This window comes from Podarcis melisellensis (genome assembly GCF_964234715.1).
Source record: "Podarcis melisellensis genome assembly, chromosome: 12".
NCBI classification, from domain to species: domain Eukaryota; kingdom Metazoa; phylum Chordata; class Lepidosauria; order Squamata; family Lacertidae; genus Podarcis; species Podarcis melisellensis.
In genome coordinates, this window is record NC_138544.1 from 2,528,829 (window position 1) to 2,553,704 (window position 24,876).

General features: G+C 41.8%; 1 protein-coding gene across 7 annotated transcripts in view; it reads left to right on the forward strand.

Annotated features, from left to right (window-relative positions):
* TPK1 (thiamin pyrophosphokinase 1) overlaps positions 1 to 24,876 on the forward strand; it is a 251,460-nt gene that overhangs the window by 63,152 nt on the left and 163,432 nt on the right. For 6 of the 7 annotated variants that reach the window (XR_014173172.1, XM_081931180.1, XM_081931184.1 and 3 more), the window contains one exon: positions 22,185 to 22,254. Coding sequence is in view for 5 of the 7 variants with exons in the window: in XM_081931180.1 (XP_081787306.1) it covers positions 22,185 to 22,254 (70 nt within the window). In the remaining 2 variants the exon portion in view is untranslated. Of the gene's footprint in view, positions 1 to 9,100; positions 9,234 to 22,184; positions 22,255 to 24,876 lie in introns of those variants that run through there. The other variant, XM_081931185.1, reaches the window with a different exon arrangement.

Sequence of the window (24,876 nt, forward strand, 5' to 3'; positions counted from 1 at the left end):
TTCTCGGTTTTTCCCACATGGTGATTTTTGCAAAGAACACACAAGCACACATCATGATTTCTGATATACTGCCAGGTTTAAAAATTATGAAACTGATATCACGATATGGACTTCAAGGTGGCTATGGGAATAAAGGAAATAGGATGTCCTGAGCTCTTTGGCAAAATACACAATAAAAGTGTAATAACAAATTAAAAACAATTAAAATAACTTAAATACAATATTAGTGTAACTGGATTGTGAAAACTCATCCATACTCCTACCTTTAAATTAATTTCCTTTTTCATTACGGAAAGGTAAAGACATGCCCAGAATTAAAGTGCTATCTGAATGTGGCCTTGGTGTTAGAATTTGTATTGTAGGGACTTCTGGTGCTTCCTGCCTTAATGAATGCAGCTCCCACGCTAGCGGAGATCGTTTGCAGAGAATAAACAAGGATGATTTGGAAGTACTTGTCCTTGCAAGTCCCCCCCCCCCCCCAGGGCCCAGGGCGAATGAGCTCCACTCGCAGATCATCTTGATGAATGGCTCTCACTCTGGTATGGAAACCAAGAGGCAGGAGACACTGAGTGTAAAAGCGCTTCCCATATTGGTAACCCCCCAACGCAGCCATTAAGAGCAGAGGTTCTTCTGCTTATTAGGATGAAATTGGCTCTAATTTACAGACATGTGCAGGATGAAGGGGACAAGATTACATACTGCCAAGTGAATCAGCTACTGGGTTGCAACATTTCGAACTGGAAATAAAATTTCCTTCATTGAAGAATAGGTATGTGAGGGGGGAGGGGAGCCTTTACCCTTTTTAAATTATACTATATTTGCTATACAGTGGTACCTCGAGTTACAAACGCCTCAGGTTACAAACGCTTCAGGTTACAAACTCCGCTAACCTGGAAGAGTTACCTCAAGTTGAGAACTTTTCCCCAGAATGAGAATGGAAATTGTGTGCCGGCGGTGCAGCAGCAGCAAGAGGCCCCATTAGCGAAAGCCTCTAGTTAAGAACAGTTTCAGGTTAAGAATGGACCTCTGGAACAAATTAAGTTCATAACTAGAGGTACCACTGTATAAATGATTTGGCAAGCCTTACCTCTAAATGATGGGACGCGGGTGGCACTGTGGGTAAAACCTCAGCGCCTAGGGCTTGCTGATCGCATGGTCGGCAGGGTGAGATCCCGTCTTTCGGTCCCAGCTCCTGCCCACCTAGCAGTTCGAAAGCACCCCTAAGTGCAAGTAGATAAATAGGTACCGCTTTATAGCGGGAAGGTAAACGGCGTTTCCGTGTGCGGCTCTGGCTCGCCGGAGCAGCTTCGTCACGCTGGCCACGTGACCCGGAAGCGTCTGCCGACAGCGCTGGCCCCCGACCTCTTAAGTGAGATGGGCGCACAACCCTAGAGTCGGACACGACTGGCCCGTACAGGCAGGGGTACCTTTACCTTTACCTTTACCCCTAAATGATAACAAACAGAGAAAAAACAAGAAGAGAAAAAGAGAACAGAATTATATTTATGGGTTAAAACGAAAATAGAATCGTGAGAATATTGAAATTATTTAAAGCATCTAACTTCCATTGGATGGTAATTTGGATTATGGCCTTTGAAGTTTGTTAGAGATCTAAGAATCGGAGTGTTTGGACTAAATGTTATGACTTTCTTTAATATCTGTGTGGAATTGGTGGAAAACTTCTGTTCCAACATGAATATAGCATATACCGTGATAATTCGTTCTGGAGGTCCGTTCTTAACCTGAAACTGTTCTTAACCTGAGGTACCACTTTAGCTAATGGGACCACCAGAGCACAATTTCTGTTCTCATCCTGAAGCAAAGTTCTTAACCCGAGGTACTATTCATGGGTTAGCGGAGTCCGTAACCTGAAGCGTCTGTAACCTGAGGTACCACTGTATCCTGGAACCATGGGGCAGCAGCATATGCAGAGTAGATTCCAGGTCTGATGTTTTCAGTACCCTGCAGACCTACTTCTGAAACACCTGAGAAGCGGGTGCCGTGTAGCCTGATTGTGGGTTCAGTATACTTGCATCCTGTTCCTTGAAGCGTCTAGCATGCTGATCACAAATTGTTATCATATAGAGGAGAGGAGGCGTCATGTAGCCTGAAAGAGCTCCATGAGGTTTCTCCAGGCTTCCTTTCGTTTGGTCAGAGGTCTCTGATGTCCCAAACTGTACGTGACTGTAGTGGATTGTAGAATCCATTGTGGATGCCAAAGGCCACTCCGGAGTTTTGACGAAACAAAAAGGATTCAAAACTTTTCAAAGCACAACCTCCTTCGACCTGATAAATGCTGAGCAAATTAATAAAGGAAAATGCAAGCTACACTGTTGACAAAAATTCCCTTGGTTTCATTTCCCATAAAAGTACAGTTAGCTCTTACGTTGTAAATGTGTTTTCTTCCCTTGAAACAGATAACTTATTTTAGTAATAGAAAAATAACAGTTTGTCATCCAGGATGGAAAATAATCTCAGCGGGGCTACACATAGTGTATCATACAATAATTGAATTCTCGTTTAATATAGAGTAGAAGCCTAATACTGTTCTTGAGATGTTACTGCTGGGTTATCAAAAACACATTTCAGACAGAATAAGTTGATGAATGCGGTTATAAAGCATTTTATTAACGATTCCATTACAATATCTCCATCAAGCCTTAATAATCACAAGCAGGTTCCTTTTAATTATGTTTAATGTGTTCCACTCATAATTTCTTTGTTATTTCTTGGGATGACTATGATTTCCTTAATGTATTCTGCCCCCCCCCAGTAGGTATGAAATTGCAAAGCCTTCATCGTTTTGGTTGCTCTTGCAATATCAGCAGATTCTAATGACTGCAATTAGCACCTCCTCCAATGCCCTGCTTAGTAGAATGTACCAATGGATGTTTAAAATTCCTCTTACCACCCAGGCCTTACCCACTGCTGTTACAGAAGAGCTTTGCCAAGTCCGCCAGCAGGAAGGCATGCCACCATCATTTAGCAACCTGACTCGACAGTGGGCATTGTTGCTCTTCTTAGTAGTTTTTAGAATGACCCTTTTGGCACCTGACCTAATAAAACAGAGCTACACAACCAGCAGAATCCTAGGAGTAGTTCTCAGTGATTCAGTAAGTGGTGTGTGCAGGCATGCAAGCAAGCTTGCAAGCAGGGCTTTTTTCCAGCCGGAACTCAGTTCCAGCACCTCTCAGGTGGCACCATTGCCATTCTAAGAGAACGAGGGAGGTGTTAAGGATCAGTTCCAGTACCTCTTTATCTAGAAAAATAACACTGCTTGCAAGTGAATGAGAAAAACGTTTGAATTACTCCCCGTTTGAAAAACAAACGCTGCATATGTTAGAAGGATTTTAGCATTATTGCTGTTCAAGGGTGCCATTTTAACTAGATTCATTTAATGATGATTGAATTTATTATTATTTTTGCAAAGTGCCTTGAATGTTTTGTTGAAGGGAAAGGTGGCCTAGAAAGGTTTTTAAAATACTAAATAAATGAATATGCTGCCCCCCAGAAACTGTTGCCTAAGGAGTTACCTTATGATAAAACTAGTCCTTGACCAAGTGATGCAAATCCCGACATACTATTTCCATAGCCTATCAGATATTGTTACATCTCACTGCCTCTCATCCACTGGACCAGCTGCAGCAGGAGCTGATGGATGGATGCCCTGCAAATCCTGCCAGGCTTCACTAACTCACACCTGTTCTTCTACTCAGGAATAGGATAATATTCTTGGCAGGTCCCATAGATCACTACCAGATCTTTCTTTCTTTCTTTCTTCTTTCTTTCTTTCTTTCTTTCTTTCTTTCTTTCTTTCTTTCTTTCTTTCTTTCTTTCTTTCTTTCTTTCTCCCATTCTGCATTCAGTATCTGTGCCCCATAGAGACTGAGGGAGACATGTAAAAAAATCATAAGAACTGCTTCAAACGCGTAATTGTTGTTTGTAGCTGCCCACATAACAGGTGAAGGAGACAAATGTGGGTTTTGTAATATGTATCACAAATGTATGTTTGGTGGAGAACGAGAATTAGCTGCATGTCTCTGTATATAGTCAGTGACAAACCTGAATTTCCCCCCACATGATTTGTAGATTGGCCTCAAAACATGTTTGTATAGTTTTGGTGCTAAAAATGGTAAAAATCAGATTTCTGCACCTGTGATTCAAAAAGCCCTAAATTCTGTGTTGTGGCAAAATAAGCTGTTTAAACTGGGGCAGTGGGGGGAAGAGAAGGAGCTATGGCAGCCCAAGACATTTTGGTACTGTAGAAGGAAAGGCTGAAAGCTCTGCATCGTGTTCTCCACTCTATTTCTTCCTAGTTGGTGTTTTGCTTGTTCCTAGCTGGTCTCCCTCCTCTGAGGGGAAGGAGCCAGAGATGCTGAAGGAAAATAGAATGTGAGATGGGCTGCTGTGGATTACTACTGTGACCAATCCTACCACTACTATTAGTATTTTAAAAGTAAATAAACTAGGAATAGAAAGGCAGGGGTAAGAGACAGTGAAAGGAGGTGGACGAATGAAAGAAACTAGCAGGCTGGGCAAAGTACATGTTGAGCGTGAAAGGAGAATGGGAGAAGAAGTTACAGGAGATGGGTAAAAATACTTTTAAGAGGCATGTGGGGAGTGGGAGAGGAGAAATAGAAAAGTGTTTACCCCGATTAGAGGACCAGCGAATTCTGCCTAAAATGTCGCAATAACCTCGAGACATACACCTGTACTTAGCTTGAGAAAAGCTAAACTGTGGAACTGCTTGCTGCAAGGAAAAAGCTTTGATACATAGTGTAGCCATTTCCAAAGATGAATGAGCTGTCACTAGAAAATTGCCTGCTCATTATGCCACACTCTGCCTCCATCTGCCACCTGCACTTGGTAATCTCCAGCTGTCTCAAGTAGTCCCATAGTATGACTAATCCCTGGTGTATTGGATAGTGAATTGGAGTTAGGTGTGTAAACCTAGTTTTCAGACCATCTCAGGTATGAAGCTCACTGAATGGCCTTGGGCATCTCTGCCTGTTTGTCTAGCTTACTGCACAGGACGGTTGTGCGGCTAAAATGCATATTGCTCCTTGTATTAAAGATTGAGTAGCACACAAATGAAATATATAAATAAATAACTGGAAAGGACACCAGCAGTTTCTACTTCACCATAATCCAAAAATGTATAAACAGAAAGAAACCTATGTACCCTTTTCACTTTTTCAGAAAAACTATAAATAACTAATAAATTGTAGGTAAAGGGGAGTGCTGTCATTCTTCATTGCTGCAATACATGCGAGCCTGCAGGAGTCTAGGGGAAGAATAAATAAGGACTTGCCCACCTCCTTCACCCCAGCTATTGATTTTGATTTGCTGAAAGAGCACCAAGGAAAAGAAGTTCTTAGGCAGAAAGGGCAGCTGTTCAACCAAATTTTTAAAACTCTTATTCTCTGTCATGGGAAACAGTGATAGATTGAGAATTGCAGCTTAAAAAAAAAAGCTTTTACAAAGATGGGAATATAGCATTTGTATTTATTACCTCAGAAATATAGACTGTTTACCAGAAATATAAAAAGGAGCTAGTTTCAAATATTTGAAAGAAGCCCATAGAGAGATAAGGTGTTTGTTTACTGAACAATAAATGCTAATGTGAATTAGGTGCTGCATGCCAGATCCTGCGGGGAGTACAGATCAAGGAAACCTTGTTTACCGCAGTCACCTGCCCATTCCATATTCAGAGATGCATGTCTTGCCTTCGCTTGCCTTCCTGATTAGTGCAATAAATACACCAGGGTAACGTAATGGCAGCCTCAGCCGCAGCAAACACCGGCGCTATGTAGAGTGAAGTGACCGTAAAACCAGCCACACTGCTTCTCCCAGGATGTTTAATTCACAAGATGCTGGTGTTCAAAAATAGGCAGGGTTGTTATTATCCATTGACAACCAGCATGATTAATTGTTCATGGTCTTTGAGCAAATTCTCTGCTGTAGGCATTAAGGAGCATGCTCCACAGTTGATGGTAATGATTTTATGTGATGAATTTCATAACAGGCTTGATGCTTCTGACGGGCGTGATGTCTTCCTTCCTTCCAAATTGCTAGAGGAGTTTTACAAATATCATGTCATTGAGCTGCATAATTAGGAATGTCCTGAAATATTTATTAAATTTACATACCACCCTTCATCTGAAGATGGCAGGGCGGTTTGCAGTAAGGAAGGCACCAGGCGTGCCTCCCTGGGGAGAGCATTCCACAAGTGGGGAGCCACCACAGATAAGGCCCCTTCTTGTGTTGCCACCCTCCGGAGCACCTGTGGAAGGGCCTCAGATTGTGACCACAGAATCCAGGTTGGTTTGTATGGGGAGAGGCAGGGCATTTCAAGAAAATCCTTACCGTGTGATACACATTCTCTCAGGAGCAGCAATTTGTGGGTGACAAAATGACGAAAACTGTCCACTCCGATTGAGGCTAGGAAGCACTGCCTTCTGATTTGACTTGGTGATGCCATTGGATCTGGCAGCATGACACTGTCCTTGATTGCATGGAATGCTAAGCCAAAGCATGGATTGCTTAGCATGAGCAATAAGCATGAGGCCCTCATAGAGGAGATGGCAGCCACTTGCCCAGTTATTTTGCCATGGCAGTGCTGAGCTGCCATGGTTTGGTTTAGTGTGTTGTCTGAACCCAAAGCTGTGGTTTAGTGCTCTACTAATAAACTTTGAACTGCAGACCTCATGATAGCCCTTGGCTGCAGCTCTTGGTTTGTCTGGAGAGAGCTAAATCACGGCAGTGGAGCAACAGGGAGGACCAAAGTGGTTGTGATTTTCCCTTTCATGGGAGGGTGGGCAGCCCCCACCCTTTCTGCTTTCCTTTTGCTGGCAAGCAAATGCCTTTTTTGGTTAGACAGGCCTTTGGCCTCTACTGGCTGGTGCAGCAGGGTCTTCTGAGGGTGGGTGTTGTACATTTTCTTTTCTTTTGTTGTCATTGTGAGCTGCTTTGGGACCTGTACTGGGAGGAATGTGGAATATTAGTAAATAAATATTCTCTCCAGCAGTCTGCTCATTCACATGAAGGCATGGTTCTGAGCCATTGTGCGCTCTCTCTCTCTCTCTCTCTCTCTCTCTCGGACTTGGACTCAGTATGTCTTCCCATGGACAGATCTGTTTGGCTGCAATTTGTGATTGGCTGAGATTGCTTCTGCAAGAATCAACATGTTGCAGCTGCTGTGACCAGGCTGTGAATAGTATTTGAAAAAGGTAAATGGGCAAGGGGAAAATTATGAGACACCTCTCTCTCTCTCTCTCTCTCTCTCTCTCTCTCTCTCTCTCTCTCACACACACACACACACACACACACACACCCTGGTGCAGTACTAGTTATACTTCATTATAATTCTTATAGCAGAATGCATAGGGATGGATGGTTGTAGGCACCAATATTCTTCGAGTGAGTTTCTTGTAGCTCCATTGCATAGCAGCCTGGGGTATTCTAAATATATTTTACTTAATGAGTAATGATGGTACAATTTGAAGACCCAAGAAGAGGAAGGAAAGCTCTCCTCAATATTTAACACAGTTGGATTGTGGATCCAAAGCAATGAGAACCTATCAATGTTGAATATGCCTGGAAGGCAAAAAGCATACAGCTATGTATTAGATAGTCACAGATTAGCAGTTGTCCATGAGGAATCTTTAAATTTACCATTTTCAAATGGAACCAATCTACAGAGTAATTGAAATAAGCAGTTTCTGAACTGGGTTGGGATAGTTTGAGCTTGACTTCACAGGGCTTTGAATAATTGTTTCCTTACTGAGCTGAACTTTTGGGCCTGCAAGGACATGATAACACTTAAGAGCTGATCTAAACATTATGCAGAATGAGGTGGCAGACTAGGTGGTGAAATTCTTCAGATTACAGGTGTGTGCCCTATTTTTCACTGGCCCTATAGTAAAACAAAATCCTGCATATCATAAGCTCAGATATCATGGAGAGGACCACTCTAAATCTTTCTCCTTGATTTGCTAGTTTATTACTTGCAAGGAATTGGAAAGATCCCCACTCCCAGAATAGTATAATATAGAAAGCTACAATTAATTCTTCATAATGTGTAGATTGGCTTTTGATGATGTTTCTTTGCCTGCATGAAATTCTCCATTTAGACTACTGATTGGATTTCTTTGCCTTGGGTTGATTGAGACTACCAGAGAAGGAATTTTATCTTCCTCACACATATATTGAAACCGGGCTCAGTTTTCTTTAACTGCTATTGAAAAAATAAGCCTGAGAATTGTTTGTTAGAAATCTTCAGCCGTATTTCAGTGCCCTGTGCCTTTGGCCAGTAAATGCCAGTTGAATAGTTCCAAAATTGGTTTATATTTGTAGTGTAGTCTTCCCCTTAAAGAGAGGTGCCAGGATCACAGTAATAGGAAGATGCAGCATCAGTCTTTAACAATATGTAATTTCTTTTGTGAAGGCTAGAAGGTGAAATTTGGCCGTTTTATTCTGTATCTGCACAGCTTAGCAAAGCAATTGGTATATATAGGGTGCATACATAAAACGTTAGTATCAGTACAGTCAAGCCTTGGTTCCCAAATGCCTCCGTTTTGAAATGTTTGGCTGCTGAACAGTGAAAACCTGGAAGTAAGTTGTGATGGGATGATGAGCTGCTTGTGCGTAAAAGCTTAGTCCCTCAGAGTTTGGCCAGGTTAGCAAACCTCTGTCTATAACGGAGCCCCTTAAGCATGGCTCCGTCAACCGCTGGCAGAATCCGACAGTGGGCATTTACGGAATCTCTTCCAACATAAAAGCTCCTTAACGGAAACGTGTCTTCTGGACTCTCGGCGCGACAGTTTCCGGCGAGGAGTGGGTGTCCCTATAGGAGGTCCTGAAACCTCCCCACTGTTTTCGCTGGAAGTGTCTCTGAGCCATCCCTCCGACTCACTTTCCCTCAGAGCTCCTTCTCTCCCCCTGCTGGTTCCCTCTTCTGCTGCTAAGTCTCTCCTAACCTCCGTGAGCCCTTCCACCTCCTGAACTTCCGATGGCAGTTCCCTGACATAAGTGTTCCGGTTTTCGAACGTTTTTCCGAAGCCAAACATCCAAGCAGCTTCTGTTTGAGTGCAGGAAGCTTCTGCAGCCAATTGAAAGCCATGCCTCAGTTGTCCAACATTTTGGTATCAGTATCAGTATCAAACTTAATTTTGTTCACAGACCAGCATAAAGTAAAACATATGGATAAACTGAACGCATAAGACTTAAAACAGGTAAGGGATAAAAACTAATGATTAAAAGGTGATTATACCATACATAACTTTAAAAGATAAAAACAAGGACAAAAGGTTAAATATGTCATAAAGGAACGCAAGTCTTGCATTTTGGGCCTTCAGTTTTGGCCTAGTTTGTGGCGCAAACCATCCTTCAACTAATAGCCATCCTAGCGGTGCAGAATCTAGCAACTGAGCATGTAACATCTGGGTTTTCATCTTGAAGTAGCAGGGAGGTATAAGGTTGTTCTGTGCGACCCAGGAATTTATGTAGTATAGGCAAGATGAAGCTAATTCGTACATCTATAGTATTGGCAGTGATCAAGGGCATGTTCCGTTGTTTCCAGTGGCCCAGAGCCACACGGGCATTTCCTCTCCTCATACGGGGTCAGGGACTGGACTGAAGAGGAGGGCTGGGGGTCACCCCTCCCTCTCCTCTGGCTTCCCTGGGGGGGGAGCCCCCCTTCTCCACTAGTTTCAGGAGAAGAGGGAGAACCCAGAGCTGCCCAGTTACGAGGTGTTAGGAGAAGGAGGGGGAGAACTGCCAGCAAAGACGTCCTTGGAGAGCACAGAAGCGCCACCTCCCCGCTCAGTTAGAATTCGAGAGCAAAGGGGACTCCGGAGCCCCTCCGTAGGGCCACAGGCTGGACGAGGAGCAACGTCACTGTGGCGTTAGGGACTGGATTCTTCGTCTTGCTCCACAATTGCTGAAGAAAAACTACAGATACAAACTTTCATGTTTCTTCCTCGATCCTTGATGCTGCCGGGGGAGGAAAGAATTCCCCAAGTCTGACAGCAGCCTTCCTGGGTGGCTGAAGGGAGGCCCTGGCCACGGGCCAGAGGGAAAGCCCTTCGCTGTTTGGGAATTTCAAGGTTGGCTGTATATGGCATCTGGGAGAGGAGGTATTTTCTGGTTTCACTGATTAAGAATTTCAGGAACCCGGCTTGATCTGCTTGGCATTCTGTGTTTTCTGTGTTCTGTTTCATGGTTTTTCTAGCTTCTTCACACCCCATGTCAAGTAGAATCTGTGGGGTGGAGCCTAGAGTTGTTATGTTTATCGCTGCATGTTTCCATGTCGTTTGGAAATCATCCTTGAGAGTTAAGGGAGCAAGGCCACGCAGGAGGATAAAATGTTAGTAATTTATAAGAATCTTATTTATCAAGCGTCTATATTATTTTCCCAAGGAGCTCATGATTGTGTAATAGTGTTCTCCCACCTTTGTTGTAGCTTCACATAGCCTTGGGAGGCACGTTCTGCTGAGAGAGGGAGACCAGCCCAAACTCATCTAGTAAACTTCATGGTGGAGGTGGGTGTTTTGTTTTAACAATTCATTTAAACGGCAGGGAGTGACATTTATTGCAATCCTATACTTGTCTACTCAAGCATAAATCACATTGAATGCAGTGGTAGTTGGTCCCAGGTAAATGTGTATAGGATTACATCCTTAAGGCAACTGTTATAAACAAGTGAATTAGACAAGATTACTAAAATCTTCTGACCACAACACTTATGGTAACTAAAGCACCAAGCTCTCCATTGTGATATAAACTATTCTGCAGAATTAATAAATGGCAACGAGTTTACAGTAAATCCGTCTCAATTTTATCCTTTTTCCTTCACCCTTTGTAATATGTAAATTTCTCTATAAGTGCGAAATCACATTTCTTGTCTAATCACTCTTTTAGGGAAAGAAGGACTGACCGCCGTGCTGTCTTATGCACAGCATCCCAGCTGCTGTAAAGCTGTTAGTTCTCCCAGGGGTTTGTGGATTTGGGGTCTAATGGATATCATAAAGATTTTCCAAATAATGTATTAATTTTTCAAAGAAACATTCCATGCGAAGGAACCCCTTCCCCCCTTTTTACACTTATAGCAAGTTGTGAGCTTTTTCAGCCTTGGGAATAAGTCTGAATAAGTCTGCAAAAGGGGCTTGGCAGAAGAGGGAGGGAGAGCTCCTTCCCTTTGGTAGCAAATACCTTCCTTTCTATGCCTGGGGGGACACCCTCTCCCTCCTCTGCCAGCCAGCCCACTGCTGCATGGAATTCTATGCACTCAATTCTGTGTCTTGTCTGTGGCTAATAGGCTAGTGCTTATATGCAAGGCTGGGGTGGTTGTAATCTATTTTATTTATCAATACAGGTGCCATGCACTACCTTACTTTATAACAATTTGTCCAAGGAAAAATGTCCTTTATTCCATACATTTTCTCATATCTGCAAAGATATGTGTGGGGATTTGAGCCCAAGGCTCCCAGATCCTAGTCTCACACTTTAAGCAATATGCCACAAAGAGGACCATCAGAATATTGGGGTAGAATATCCTCCATCAAGAAAATCATGTTGAGATTTATAAAATCTTTGTAGACATAATCTCAAGATGTCAAAAATATCTGATGAGTAGGAAATTGTCAGGACCTGTCAGCAATCAAGGTATCTTCCTATCATATTCAGTATTTAGAGGTTGGTTGTGATAGCTGAAGAGATAATTGCCCAGTGCTGACGTCTGACTTTCCTAGTGACCTTCCTAAGAGTATAAAAGTTGTATCTGAGTTCCCCTTAAAACATCTTCTACATTATTCTTAAATAGTTCAGATGTACTGGAGAATCTGGTTTAATACAAGTCAGGAGGTTCATGACAAAGCCAGAATGTGAAGGGAAGGGAGTGCTTCCCTAACAATGGTTTAGGAAGGCAGGAATGATTGTCTGAACTGGGTAACAGTGAGTCTATGAGGGCAAAGCGTGGTAAAGAAAGTCTTGATGCCCATTGATGCCCACCCTGCAGTGGAGTGGGTGGGCTGTTAGAGATATTTTGTGTGCATGACAGTACTCAGCACTCCATCCCACTCTCCCAACACTTGAACATGATGAAGAAACAGAAAACAGGACATCTCTATGCAAATAACATGGTTCTTCATGATCTTCCAGTGTTCTGAGGAAGCAAGGTTTCAGTGTCTTTTATTGCGTTATCTCCACACACAAATGTTTCTTCTTTGTATCCCATCCTAGGAGCTTAGTCTGAGGCCAAATAAACAGCAAGCCAAGACCATAAGCAATCTAAATTGATCCTGGAATATTCCTCCGTATATGTAAAATATAGAAAGCCTTCCTATTACATTTCATTCCTTGACACAGGATTTTGTTTTGTTTTTTACATTTGTGCAATGTTTGAATTTTGTCTTTTGTTACCAAGATTCTGTCACACTTGAATGTGACAAAGAACCAAATCTTGAAACAGAGCCATGCAGATAAGGTGACGCTGGTTCTTAAGGGTTAGTGGCACATACATGAGGTCCCTTACTTTCACGAACATTTTGCCTGTTGTAGTGACAGGCATTCTGTTAATTTATTCTAAAGAGGAAGTTGACAATTTCAAGCACGTTCTCTTCCTTTGTATTTCTCCAGTTGCCCGTTTTACTTTCCTTCCTTTTTATTTATATACCTGTTTTTTCGATGTTCTGCCTATTTAGTTCTCATATTCGTTCACAAACTAATGATGTGTCCTGGGTGCGCTGCCATGCATCGAAACAAACTATGTGCATATGAGAACTGAATGAGATCTGAAAGGAGAAATTGCCTCCTTTGACGTGCTCTGCAAGAGCGTACCAGCTCAATAAAGACCATAGATGGAAAAAAATATACAGGCATATGTGAGGTGAACTATGGAGTAGAATGTACCCTGTCAATGAATTAGAAAATATATTCTAGAAAACAATTCTGTGCTGGCTAGAATATTCGGCTTGCTGTAGTATATGTTTTCTATCCATAGTTTGCATAGTAGCCTCTTGCAACTAAGGTATCTTTTCAGGTTAAAATTCTTCATATGAAAAACAGGTTATATAATATCAGTTGGGTTAGATTTATGTATTATAATATTCTAATCTGCTTCTAAGAAAAATGGAACAATACGATTTTGTTACGAGTTTTGAGAGTTCAGTGGAAGAAAGTCATAATTGACAATAGAGTTAGGGGTGAGTCCTGGGGTAGGAGATTTGTAGTGAAATGTAGTCTATGGTGATAAGAAACTGTCCCTTTCAATCATTTGTAGTAGAGTTAATGCAGTCTGCATTATTAAATGAATACTGCATAAACATACAACAGCAGAAGCTAGATTTGCCAATTTGCCCATTATTCTTAGTTCAATTTATGAAAACAAATAAAAGTAGGAGAAGCTGCCAGAGCTATTTAAACAGTGTTCACCTCCCCTTTTCTAGGGGGCGGTGGCGAGATCACACTATTTAATCTGCCTGCAAAATGTGTGTTTGTTTGACAGCCTGAGGGGGGGGGGGAGCAGGAGGAGTATATGCTCCTGCAATGCTGCAGTCTGTCTTCAGGTTGCCACCATGGCTGGGCAAGCGAAGAGAGGAGCTAGCCAGACAGTCATGGCTCTGCCAGAGACGGTGCCAGCCTGCAGAATGGACCATGAGACAGACTGGGGGAGGCTCTTTCCCCACTACTGCCAACCTTCTTCCTCCACAGTTATCAGGAACCGAGGTTTAGGTGGAGATAGTGCATCCCTTTGTGTCCTGCTGCTCCCATTTTCTGTTCACATTTTTGTATTTCTATGAAGTAGAAACCAACATAGGACTTCTATATGTGTGATATTTTGGTCTAGAATGCAAACGGGGCAATTCAGGGCCTGTTTGCTGCATGCATCTTGCAAGGCAATATATAGGCTCCTGTTTAGAATCACAGCTCCTGCTTTGTGTCCCAGCAGCCATGGTTGTAAAGGAGGGTTTGTGTGAATAAATTCTGAAATATAAGAAACCAGCTGCCAAGGAAATAACTGTATACTTATCACTACTACTGGCTGCTGAAGGAGAAGTTGATCTTACACAGTCACTTTAAACCAGGCCTGCATCAATTGTGACCCCTCAAGCTGAGAAAAGCCCACTAGCCATATATTGTAGCCTGCCAGACATATGGCAGCCCACCTCTTTTTTACAGTCCCAATAAAACAGCAAAAAGAGGAAGTTTATGAAGCCCCTGGTGAGTCACCTTAAATGGCAGGTGAGCTGCAGTAAGTGGAACTGAGTGTACTTTTTCCTTTACAACATTCACAGTGAACTACCAAATACTGTATGTCTGATTTCTCTGATATTTTCCTCTTTAATTTCTTCTCTCTCTTTCTCTTTTTTTAACAAGTTGCATCAGTGCAGGTTTCTTCAATTTTAAAATCTGTGTGATGGAAATTCTGAATCGCAATTAAAATCACTTTTGGCAGGGGGCATTCTATCATACTCTGAGTTGCTTGTCTTCCTGTTGTCAGAAATCAATAAAGCCGCTTTGGGGGGGAAACAAAGAAGCAGGCAATGAAGAAGGAAAAAAGCCGTGATCAAAACTTGGCGTTTGTACACACTCAAACTGAATTATTAAACAACCTAATTTTAAAACTTCAGAAATGCTGTCAGCACACAGGCATCTGCATCTCACTGACAGACTTAAATAATTGCCTTGGGGGGAAATATGAATCTGCAATTCACATTTTCAATTGGCTTTTTAAATTGTCATTTGATTTATATGTATTCTTGGAATGACTTTGTTACATGTACAATAGAGCACTTATACCTCTTTTGTTAGGTCAGGAATTAACTCCTTAATAAAATGTCTAAAAGTTCAGATGAAGGAAAGTGACACCTTTGAGTTCAGAAAAAAGGCTGGGGAGACAGGCATTCTAGAAATTTATAAAATTTTGAACTTAGGAGAGGGGGGTAATTATAAATTTTAATTCTTTTTTCTGGAAATATTTGAACACAGTGGAATTGACTGACAGTAGAAATTTCAGTATTAACAAAAGTACTTCTTCAGACAACACACAACATGAAATTTACCACTGCATGTTGTCTTGAGGCTGAATTGTGTCTGAATTGGGGATCCCTCTTACTTTCTTGGAACTTTAGGAGGAACATTAGGTAAATGAATTTAGATTAGTGTCTAGTGGCTCTAGTTTTACTGCTGGAACAAAATTTATCCTCAGCACCCAAAGAATCGGCGTCTGTCACCGCTTGCTGGCTATAGGACAGTTAGGTGTTAAAGGGGAGAGGTTGAACTGGGTTCCAAGTTACAACTTATCCTGCTTCCCGTCTCTAACTGCCTAACTGCTCACAGGTTGTTGTTGTTTAGTCGTTTAGTCGTGTCCGACTCTTCGTGACCCCATGGACCAGAGAACGCCAGGCACCTCTGTCCTCCACTGCCTCCCGCAGTTTGGTCAAACTCATGCTGGTAACCTCGAAAACACTATCCAACCATCTCGTCCTCTGCCGTCCCCTTCTCCTTGTGCCCTCCATCTTTCCCAACATCAGGGTCTTCTCCAGGGAGTCTTCTCTTCTCATGAGGTGGCCAAAGTACTGGAGCCTCAGCTTCACAATCTGTCCTTCCAGTGAGCACTCAGGGTTGATTTCCTTCAGTATGGAGAGGTTTGATCTTCTTGCAGTCCATGGGACACTCAAGAGTCTCCTCCAGCACCATAATTCAAAAGCATCAATTCTTCGGCGATCAGCCTTCTTTATGGTCCAGCTCTCACTTCCATACATCACTACTGGGAAAACCATAGCTTTAACTATACGAACCTTTGTTGGCAAGGTGATGTCTCTACTTCTCAAGATGCTGTCTAGGCCTGTCATTGCCCTTCTCCCAAGAAGCAGGCGTCTTTTAATTTCGTGGCTGCTGTCACCATCTGCAGTGATCATGGAGCCCAAGAAAGTAAAATCTCTCACTACCTCCATTTCTTCCCCTTCTATTTGCCAGGAGGTGATGGGACCAGTGGCCATGATCTTCGTTTTTTTGATGTTGAGCTTCAGACCATATTTTGCACTCTCCTCTTTCACCCTCATTAAAAGGTTCTTTAATTCCTCCTCACTTTCTGCCATCAAGGTTGTGTCATCTGCATATCTGAGGTTGTTGATATTTCTTCCAGCAATCTTAATTCCGGCTAGGGATTCATCCAGCCCAGCCTTTCGCATGATAAATTCTGCATATAAGTTAAATAAGCAGGGAGACAAAATACAGCCTTGTCGTACTCCTTTCCCAATTTTGAACCAATCAGTTGTTCCATATCCAGTTCTAACTGTAGCTTCTTGTCCCACATAGAGATTTCTCAGGAGACAGATGAGGTGATCTGGCACTCCCATTTCTTTAAGAACTTGCCATAGTTTGCCGTGGTCGACACAGTCAAAGGCTTTTGCATAGTCAATGAAGCAGAAGTAGATGTCTTTCTGGAACTCTCTAGCTTTCTCCATAATCCAGCGCATGTTTGCAATTTGGTCTCTGGTTCCTCTGCCTCTTCTAAATCCAGCTTGCACTTCTGGGAGTTCTCGGTCCACATACTGCTTGAGCCTTCCTTGTAGAATTTTAAGCATAACCTTGCTAGCGTGTGAAATGAGTGCAATTGTGTGGTAGTTGGAGCATTCTTTGGCACTGCCCTTCTTTGGGATTGGGATGTAGACTGATCTTCTCCAATCTTCTGGCCACTGCTGAGTTTTCCAAACTTGCTGGCATATTGAGTGTAGCACCTTAACAGCATCATCTTTTAAAATTTTAAATAGTTCAGCTGGAATACCATCACTTCCACTGGCCTTGTTGTTTGCAGTGCTTTCTAAGGCCCATTTGACTTCACTTTCCAGGATGTCTGGCTCAAGGTCAGCAACCCCACTACCTGGGGTGTACGAGACATCCATATCTTTCTGGTATAATTCCTCTGTGTATTCTTGCCACCTCTTCTTGATGTCTTCTGCTTCTGTTAGGTCCTTTCCACTTTTGTCCTTTATTATGGAAATCTTTGTACAAAATGTTCCTTTCATATCTCCAATTTTCTTGAACAGATCTCTGGTTCTTCCCATTCTATTGCTTTCCTCTATTTCTTTGCATTGCTCGTTTAAGAAGGTCTTCTTGTCTCTCCTTGCTATTCTTTGGAAATCTGCATTCAATTTCCTGTATCTTTCACCATCTCCCTCGCATTTTGCTTGCCTTCTCTCCCCTGCTATTTGTAAGGCCTCATTGGACAGCCACTTGGCTTTCTTGCATTTCCTTTTCATTGGGATGGTTTTCGTTGCTGCCTCCTGTATAATGTTACGAGCCTCCATCCATAGTTCTTCAGGCATTCTGTCCACCAAATCTAAATCCTTAAACCTGTTCCTCACTTCCACTGTGTATTCATAAGGGATTTGACTTAGATTGTATCTTACCGGCCCAGTGGTTTTTCCTACTTTCTTCAGTTTAAGCTTGAATTTTGCTCTAAGAAGCTGATGATCTGAGCCACAGTCAGCTCCAGGTCTTGTTTTTGCTGACTGTATAGAGCTTCTCCATCTTTGGCTGCAGAGAATATAATCAATCTGATTTCGATGCTGCCCATCTGGTGATGTCCATGTGTAGAGTCGTCTCTTGTGTTGTTGGAAAAGCGTGTTTGTGATGACCAACTTGTTCTCTTGGCAGAACTCTATTAGCCTTTGCCCTGCTTCGTTTTGATCTCCAAGGCCAAACTTGCCAGTTGTTCCTTTTATCTCTTGACTCCCTACTTTAGCATTCCAATCCCCTATAATGAGAAGAACATCCTTCTTTGGTGTCACTTCTATAAGGTCTTGTAAGTCTTCATAGAATTGGTCAATTTCAGTTTCTTCAGCACAAGTAGTTGGTGCATAAACTTGGATTACTGTGATGTTAAAAGGTCTGCCTTGGATTCGTATCGAGATCATTCTATCATTTTTGAGATTGCATCCCAGTATAGCTTTCGCCACTCTTTTGTTGACTATGAGGGCCACTCCATTTCTTTTACGGGTTTCTTGCCCACAGTAGTAGATATGATGGTCATCCGAACTGAATTCACCCATTCCCGTCCATTTTAGTTCACTGATGCCCAGGATGTCAATATTTATTCTTGCCATCTCATTTTTGACCACCTCCAACTTACCCAGGTTCATGGTTCTTACATTCCAGGTTCCTATGCAATATTTTTCTTTACAGCATTGGACTTTCCTTTCGCTTCCAGGCATATCCGCAACTGAGCGTCCTTTCGGCTTTGGCCCAGCCGCTTCATCAGCTCTGGATCTACTTGTACTTGCCCTCCACTCTTCCCCAGTAGCATGTTGGACGCCTTCCGACCTGAGGGGCTCATCTTCCAGCGTCATATCTTTTATATGCCTGTTGTCTTTGTCCATGGAGTTTTCTTGGCAGGGATACTGGAGTGGCTTGCCGGTTCCTCCTCCAGGTGGATCACGTTTGGTCAAAACTCTCCACTATGACCTGTTCATCTTGGCTGCCCTGCTCGGCATAGTTCATAGCTTCTCTGAGTTCTTCAAGCCCCTTCGCCACGGCAAGGCAGTGATCCATGAAGGGGAACTGCTCACAGAGTAACCCTCAATTGATTGATTGGTTGATTTTACATATATGCCACTTTTCCACAATGAGCAATGCCTCAAGTGGCTTTCAAGCAAACACTTGAAATATTAGAATATAGGACATTGGAAATTCAAGCATAAAAAATGCAGAACATGTCAGTAAATTCAAAATAACAAAAACCAGCAATTTAGCAAAGACATAATAAATTCAATATTACAAACACTCACACACACACTCTGTAAACTTAAGTACATAAATACAAAGCAAAAACGAAAGTTAACTGAGAATAAAGTTTCTGGTACCAGTTTTGTTGTAGCCCAAGAAGTATGGCTTAAAAACAGTTCAGAGGGGAGAGTAATGACATACAGTTGAGTCCTGCACCTCTCTTCCAGAGAAGGCTGACAGCAGCAAAAAGCAAATGTTGGGGAGAGCAATGCTGGTCAGTCTCTTCTTCTGGAAGTATGAACTTACTGGTGCAGGTCTTACTGCATTTTTGCAATAACTAGGCTGGAGAGGACCAAGGTAGCTGCTGCCTTTCCCTTTTGTGAAGCAGGATTGTGGAACTGGCAGCAACAAATAGAAATTGAAGGTAATACACTGGAACTCTTCTAATTGGGAATATGAAGTAGCAGTTGGGTAACCATTTCACGTATTGCTAGCTTGCCATGGCGTATGCACTCAACAGGAATCTACAGCCAACCGTGGTTCCTTGATGAGTGAAGCTTATATGATACTTGTGTTTGCAGGTGCGTGTTTTTCACATTGATCTGTTGTATTTTTAGCTAAGCACTTAAGACTTAAAGTTCTCAAACTTTTTTCTCTGGACCACACTTTCACAATAAAAAATTGCTGAATGCCTCACTGATTTTTTTTAATTGATAATAAATACATTGGAAAACAAAAAGAAACAACTCCTAGCAGTGCTTGATAAATAATAATAATAATAAATTATTTATACCCCGCCCATCTGGCTGAGTTTCCCCAGCCACTCTGGATGGCTTCCAATCAAGTGTTAAAAAAAACACAAGATTAAATATTAAAAACTTCCCTAAACAGGGCTGCCTTCAGGTGTCTTTTAAAGAGAAGATAGCTGCTTATTTCCTTCACATCTGATGGGAGGGCGTTCCACAGGGCGGGCGCCACCACCGAGAAGGCCCTCTGTCTGGTTCCCTGTAACCTCACTTCTTGCAGGGAGGGAACCGCCAGAAGGCCCTCGGTGCTGGACCTCAGTGTCCAGGTAGAACGATGGGGGTGGAGACGCTCCTTCAGGTATACAGGACCGAGGCTGTTTAGGGCTTTCAAGGTTAGCACCAACACTTTGAATTGTTCTCGGAATCGTACTGGGAGCCAATGTAGGTCTTTCAATGTAGGCCTCGGCGGCCGCTCCCAATCACCAGTCTAGCTGCTGCATTCTGGATTAATTGCAGTTTCCGGGTCACCTTCAAAGGTAGCCCCACGTAGAGCGCATTGCAGTAGTCCAAGTGGGAGATAACTAGGGCATGCATCACTCTGGCGAGACATAGAATGCAACTACTTTTATAATATGATCATGGGACATCCAGAAAGTATAAAGCAATGCAGATATAGTAACATGAATTATTTCCAAAATATAAATCATCAAGCCTCTTACAAACTCAGTGAGCTTGCTTTTGCCAGGTAATCTAGGTCTAATTTGAGACAACTCTCATCTCCTCATTAGTTCAAAGAAGGCTTTCTCTTTTCTGATCTTTCATATTTTTCAGAGTTGAAAATCTCTATTTACAACAATATGTCATGGAGAACTTTAGAGCAGCCATTGCTATTCTCCAGCAGTGCTCAAACAGCTATTCTGGATGACAGCTCTGATTGTCCTCAGTATCACTTGATGTTCTTGCTCTCATTTTGAAAAGATATCTATCCATATTCCACAGATTTTTTAAAAAAATATTTTGATACCGTACTACACTGAAATGTTTAAATAGTTCTTTGATTGTCCTTGAATTTTTCTGCCATTCTTGCCATCCCTACACCCTTTGCGAACCCCTGGCTTAAGGCATCTTGGGAGAACAGCTAAAATGCAGTGTTTGAAGTGCTTCTTGACGTCCCATGATACTTAATCATGTTAACAAGCAATGGAAGCATTTATTGCCAATGGAAGATTGTAAGCCATATAACATCCAAGGCACGTGTATTTATTCAATCTTCTGTCTTGGCCAGCAAACTTCTACATTACAGCACTATTGTAAGAAATAATAATAATACACATGTATGAATTATTGCTGAGTTTCCAAAGACTCTAACTCTGAGATCATTATTGATAATGCACCCTCATCTGTGGAGTTCTAAAGGGCATCAAAAGTAATCACTTTCTATATTCTGTTATTTTCCCTTTCTAGCTCTCATTTGTGAAAGATTTCCTATTTATAATACTTGCTGTTTAAGAAAACCAAGCACAATTTGAGCCGTAGCTATGAAAATAATACAGTTATTGACCCTTTTCCCATCAGTTAACTGCCTCTATTTAGCGAGAAAACCTTTGGTTCTAGTTCATACTGATGTGAATCATTAACATGCTAGGAAAAGATCAGTACCTTGGATAATTACCATACTTGCTAAGTAACTTTTAAAGTATAGAGAAACTGAAGTGCTAAGAGCAAAAATATGGGAGGAAATCCAGTTAGCAAAAAAAATTAATTTCTGGCTCTCCTGGATGAGCAGCCTATATGATCTATCAGACTTGATTATGCTGCTTTCAAGAATTAAGATGTTTCAGATGACCTCATAACTTATAAAAGGAAATGGCCCCAGCTGTGCTGAAGTGCTGTTTTTTAATATAAAATATTTGAAGTTTGATGTGTATTTTAACTATGTTTGGTGTAGGGACAATTATTACTTTTCATTATCTGTTGAAGGTGGAAATGAAAGCCTTAAGGACTGCCAAAGCCTTAAGGCAGAGCTTTCCAAACTTTTCATTTTGGTGACACACTTTCTAGACAAGCATCATTTCGCAAAACAGTAATTCACTTTTACTAGCAAACCAGAGGTTAAACTAACCCCTTTCCAGGCCCAGGAGGAGCATGGGGAGCCTTGGCGCAACAAACCTACACACCACAGCTGACACACTAAAGTGTCGTGACACACAATTTGGAAGGCTCTGCCTTAAGGACTGCTGAGGCCTCCTAGCCAGCCTCTTCCTCTGTTTCAACATTGTGGTATATTGCCAGATCACGATGTTTGGCTGGTGATACATTGCAATGTTGAAAAGCTGGCATCGCCCAGCCTTAACTGGCGCCATGCTTCCCTTTACAGTAATGGCTGGTGATACCCAGGTGGTGTAATTCTCTCATTCTTTTTCTTTTACCACCAATGTTCATTATCCTTGTAGTGACGGATATTGACTGTATTTTAATTTATTTTTCTTTTTAAGCACGTTGTTATGTTTTACTTGTGTTTTTCATCTTGTTTTTGTAAACAGTCCTGGAAGCCCTGCTGAAGGTCAGTGCGTACGTCGTTTAACGAAATAAGTATTTCTGTCATTTTGGCACAGAGCTATGCTGTGCTGTAGGAAATATTTCCGTGTAAATAAATTTGTTACTTGGTTATGATGTCAGGTTCTTGACAGCTTCTCCCTTTCCTTCCAGCTGTTCTGAGAGCATGTGCTGATGGAGGTGCTAATCGTCTGTATCATATCACAGAAGGAAGCCATGAGAGGTACATCCATAATAATCTGTGCAGATAATTGCCCCCTTTTTATCTTCATGAAGAGCACTGATGAACTTGCATTTGCAGCTTTCTAAAAGCTCTTGGCTCCATCGGGTTGTCCCCCCCCCTTTTTTGCAAGGAGGGGGTCAGAAACACAGATCTTGTTCAACATGAGGCTGCTGCTGCTGCTGCTGCAACTGGCATCTCTTTGTCCAGTCCTTCTGTTCTCTCTTGTAACATGTTGGATCACTAACCCTCTCTTGTGATGCTGTCACATTGTGTGTTTTCCTGTCCTGCCAGCAGCACTCAGTGATGTGGAGCAAGGGAAGCGGAGCACACAGTGTGATGATGTCACAACACAGAAAAGTTGTACTACACATGATGCGAAAGAACTCTATGTGGGATGCCATTTTTTGTAACTCTGCCTTTTTGATTCAAGAAGTAGGTTAAATCTGTACCAGAGGATCTTCCTGTGCTAACAGAGCCCAATGATAAATGCAATAAGTTATAACTTCAGTAAGAGGACTCCAGATAATCCTTTTTCCTCAACTACATCTGAAGCTGACAACAGCTGTCACTGACTTAACAACCTTTCCCGCCCATCCCAAATGGGTTTTTTAATGTATAGTTCTGTGTAAGTGTTTATAGTTCATAGACAATGAAAGAGGCTTCCACCCATTGTAGTGTTGCAAAACAATGCATTTGATAACCATGGGGCACAGCTAATCCATTTTTATTGTTCTAGTCTAGAGGAAGGTTCCACATGATTAGCAAGTATCCTGATAACAGTATGAGTTATTGTAACTTTATTGAATTGTATTAATTGTTTTGATGAATCTGTTGCTCTTGTTTGCTTTATTTATATGCCATTGTGTTTGATATTATAATGATTGCAATGTTTGAGGTTTTAAAAAATGCTATTGTGATTATTGTGAGCATTTTTGAGCTCAACATTTATCGTTGGAAAAGCAGAATGCAAATATATATCTTCATCTGAAGATCTCAGGGCAGATTAATATGCTGTGGCATATTAAAGCAAATAAAATCATATCAAGATTCACCTAGCAAAAATGAAGCGATACTACAACTCTTAATTTTTTAAAAGCACAAATTATCATCATCATTATTATGTATTTATTTTTTTCCTGACAAAGGCCCACATATATAATTGGTTGTTTTTGAAGGAGCTTTTTTCTAGAATTGGGAAAGGATTTATGTAATTTTCTCTTCCATAATTGCTTGTGAGGTTGACAAGTTGCCCTTTTCTCCAGAGTTGTATGCTTCTTCCTTATAGTTTTACTCCTTCTCTTTCCATCTTTATATAGTGATGCATTAACTGACAGGCTTAAGACACATGGAGGAGGAATCATAGGTGATGAGTGGGAATGTTGCTTCTGAGCCCAGCTCTTAACTGCTAACCAATTTTGTTATACTATGCTAACCCTTTAAAGTGGTATTTAAATCCTCATAGAAGAATACAGGTAAGGAATCATGGCTCTTATCATTCTGCTACTGTGTTTTGCATAATAGCTCTCAGTGTAGCAATTATGGGAATGATTTGTGCAAAAGAAGCACTGTGCCTGTGAAAAAAATCTTTCCCCTTCAGAATGTCTGTGTAATATTGCGACCTCTAAAAGCATGGAGAAGTGACAGCTGATTTCTTAAGCAGACCCAGCTTTTAAACGGAGCTCATCGCTGAATGGCCAGTAACATCCACAAACAATGACAGAGGCAGAGGGCTCTTGTTTAAAAGCTGCCTTATCATTGTGAATGGCAACACAGATTTTGGCAGGAGCCAAACTCATTAGAGTTCTAGACTGTGGTATCAGAGTAGCTTGAAGCAATTTTTCTAAATGTTGATCGTCCTCACCCCCAGAGTCTCGTGGTTTAAAAGGTTCTTATGCAGTTCAAACGCCCTGTGCAAGTAGCTCCATTACAATCCTTCCCTTACACAATCCTATTTGCATGAAGTGCATAAGAAGTGAGTTTTGGGAAAGTCTCTGTCAGAGGAGGCAAAGCTTAAACTTAGGTTACATCCACACCAGACATTTAAAGCACATTTATACCACTTTAGTTGTCTTGGCTTCCCACAAAGAAACCTGGGAATTGTAGTTTACCTCCAACAGCTGCAACTCCAAGCACCTTTAACAAACTACAGTTCCTGGGATTCTTTGTGGGGGGGGGCATGACTTTTAAAGGGGTATGAGAGTGTTTTGAATGTGTGGTGTGGATGTGACATCAAATAACTCCATCTTCTCCCCACTTCTTGTTTTTAGCTTCATTAACATGTAATTCTGAAATGTTGGACCCCCTTCAAACTGGTGCCAAAATATTGTGATTGCTTTTGCACTGCAAACTCTATGTTTGGTACCTCATCCCAACCTGAGTAATTGATACTCAAACCGGGGGCCACAGGTATCCCTCCAAAAGCCAACGTTGTTTGATTCACTCCAAAACTGTGTCAAACTTTGCAATACTTTCTAACTCTTCTGCATCGCAAATCCTGCTCCCAAAATGAGAAATTGATACTAAAAAACTGAGTTCCTAGTTCATGCCACTGTAGCTAACTGCACTCAAAATCTGACAATGTCTGATTGGCTCCAAGGAGTGCAAAAGTCTGGCACCGCTTTG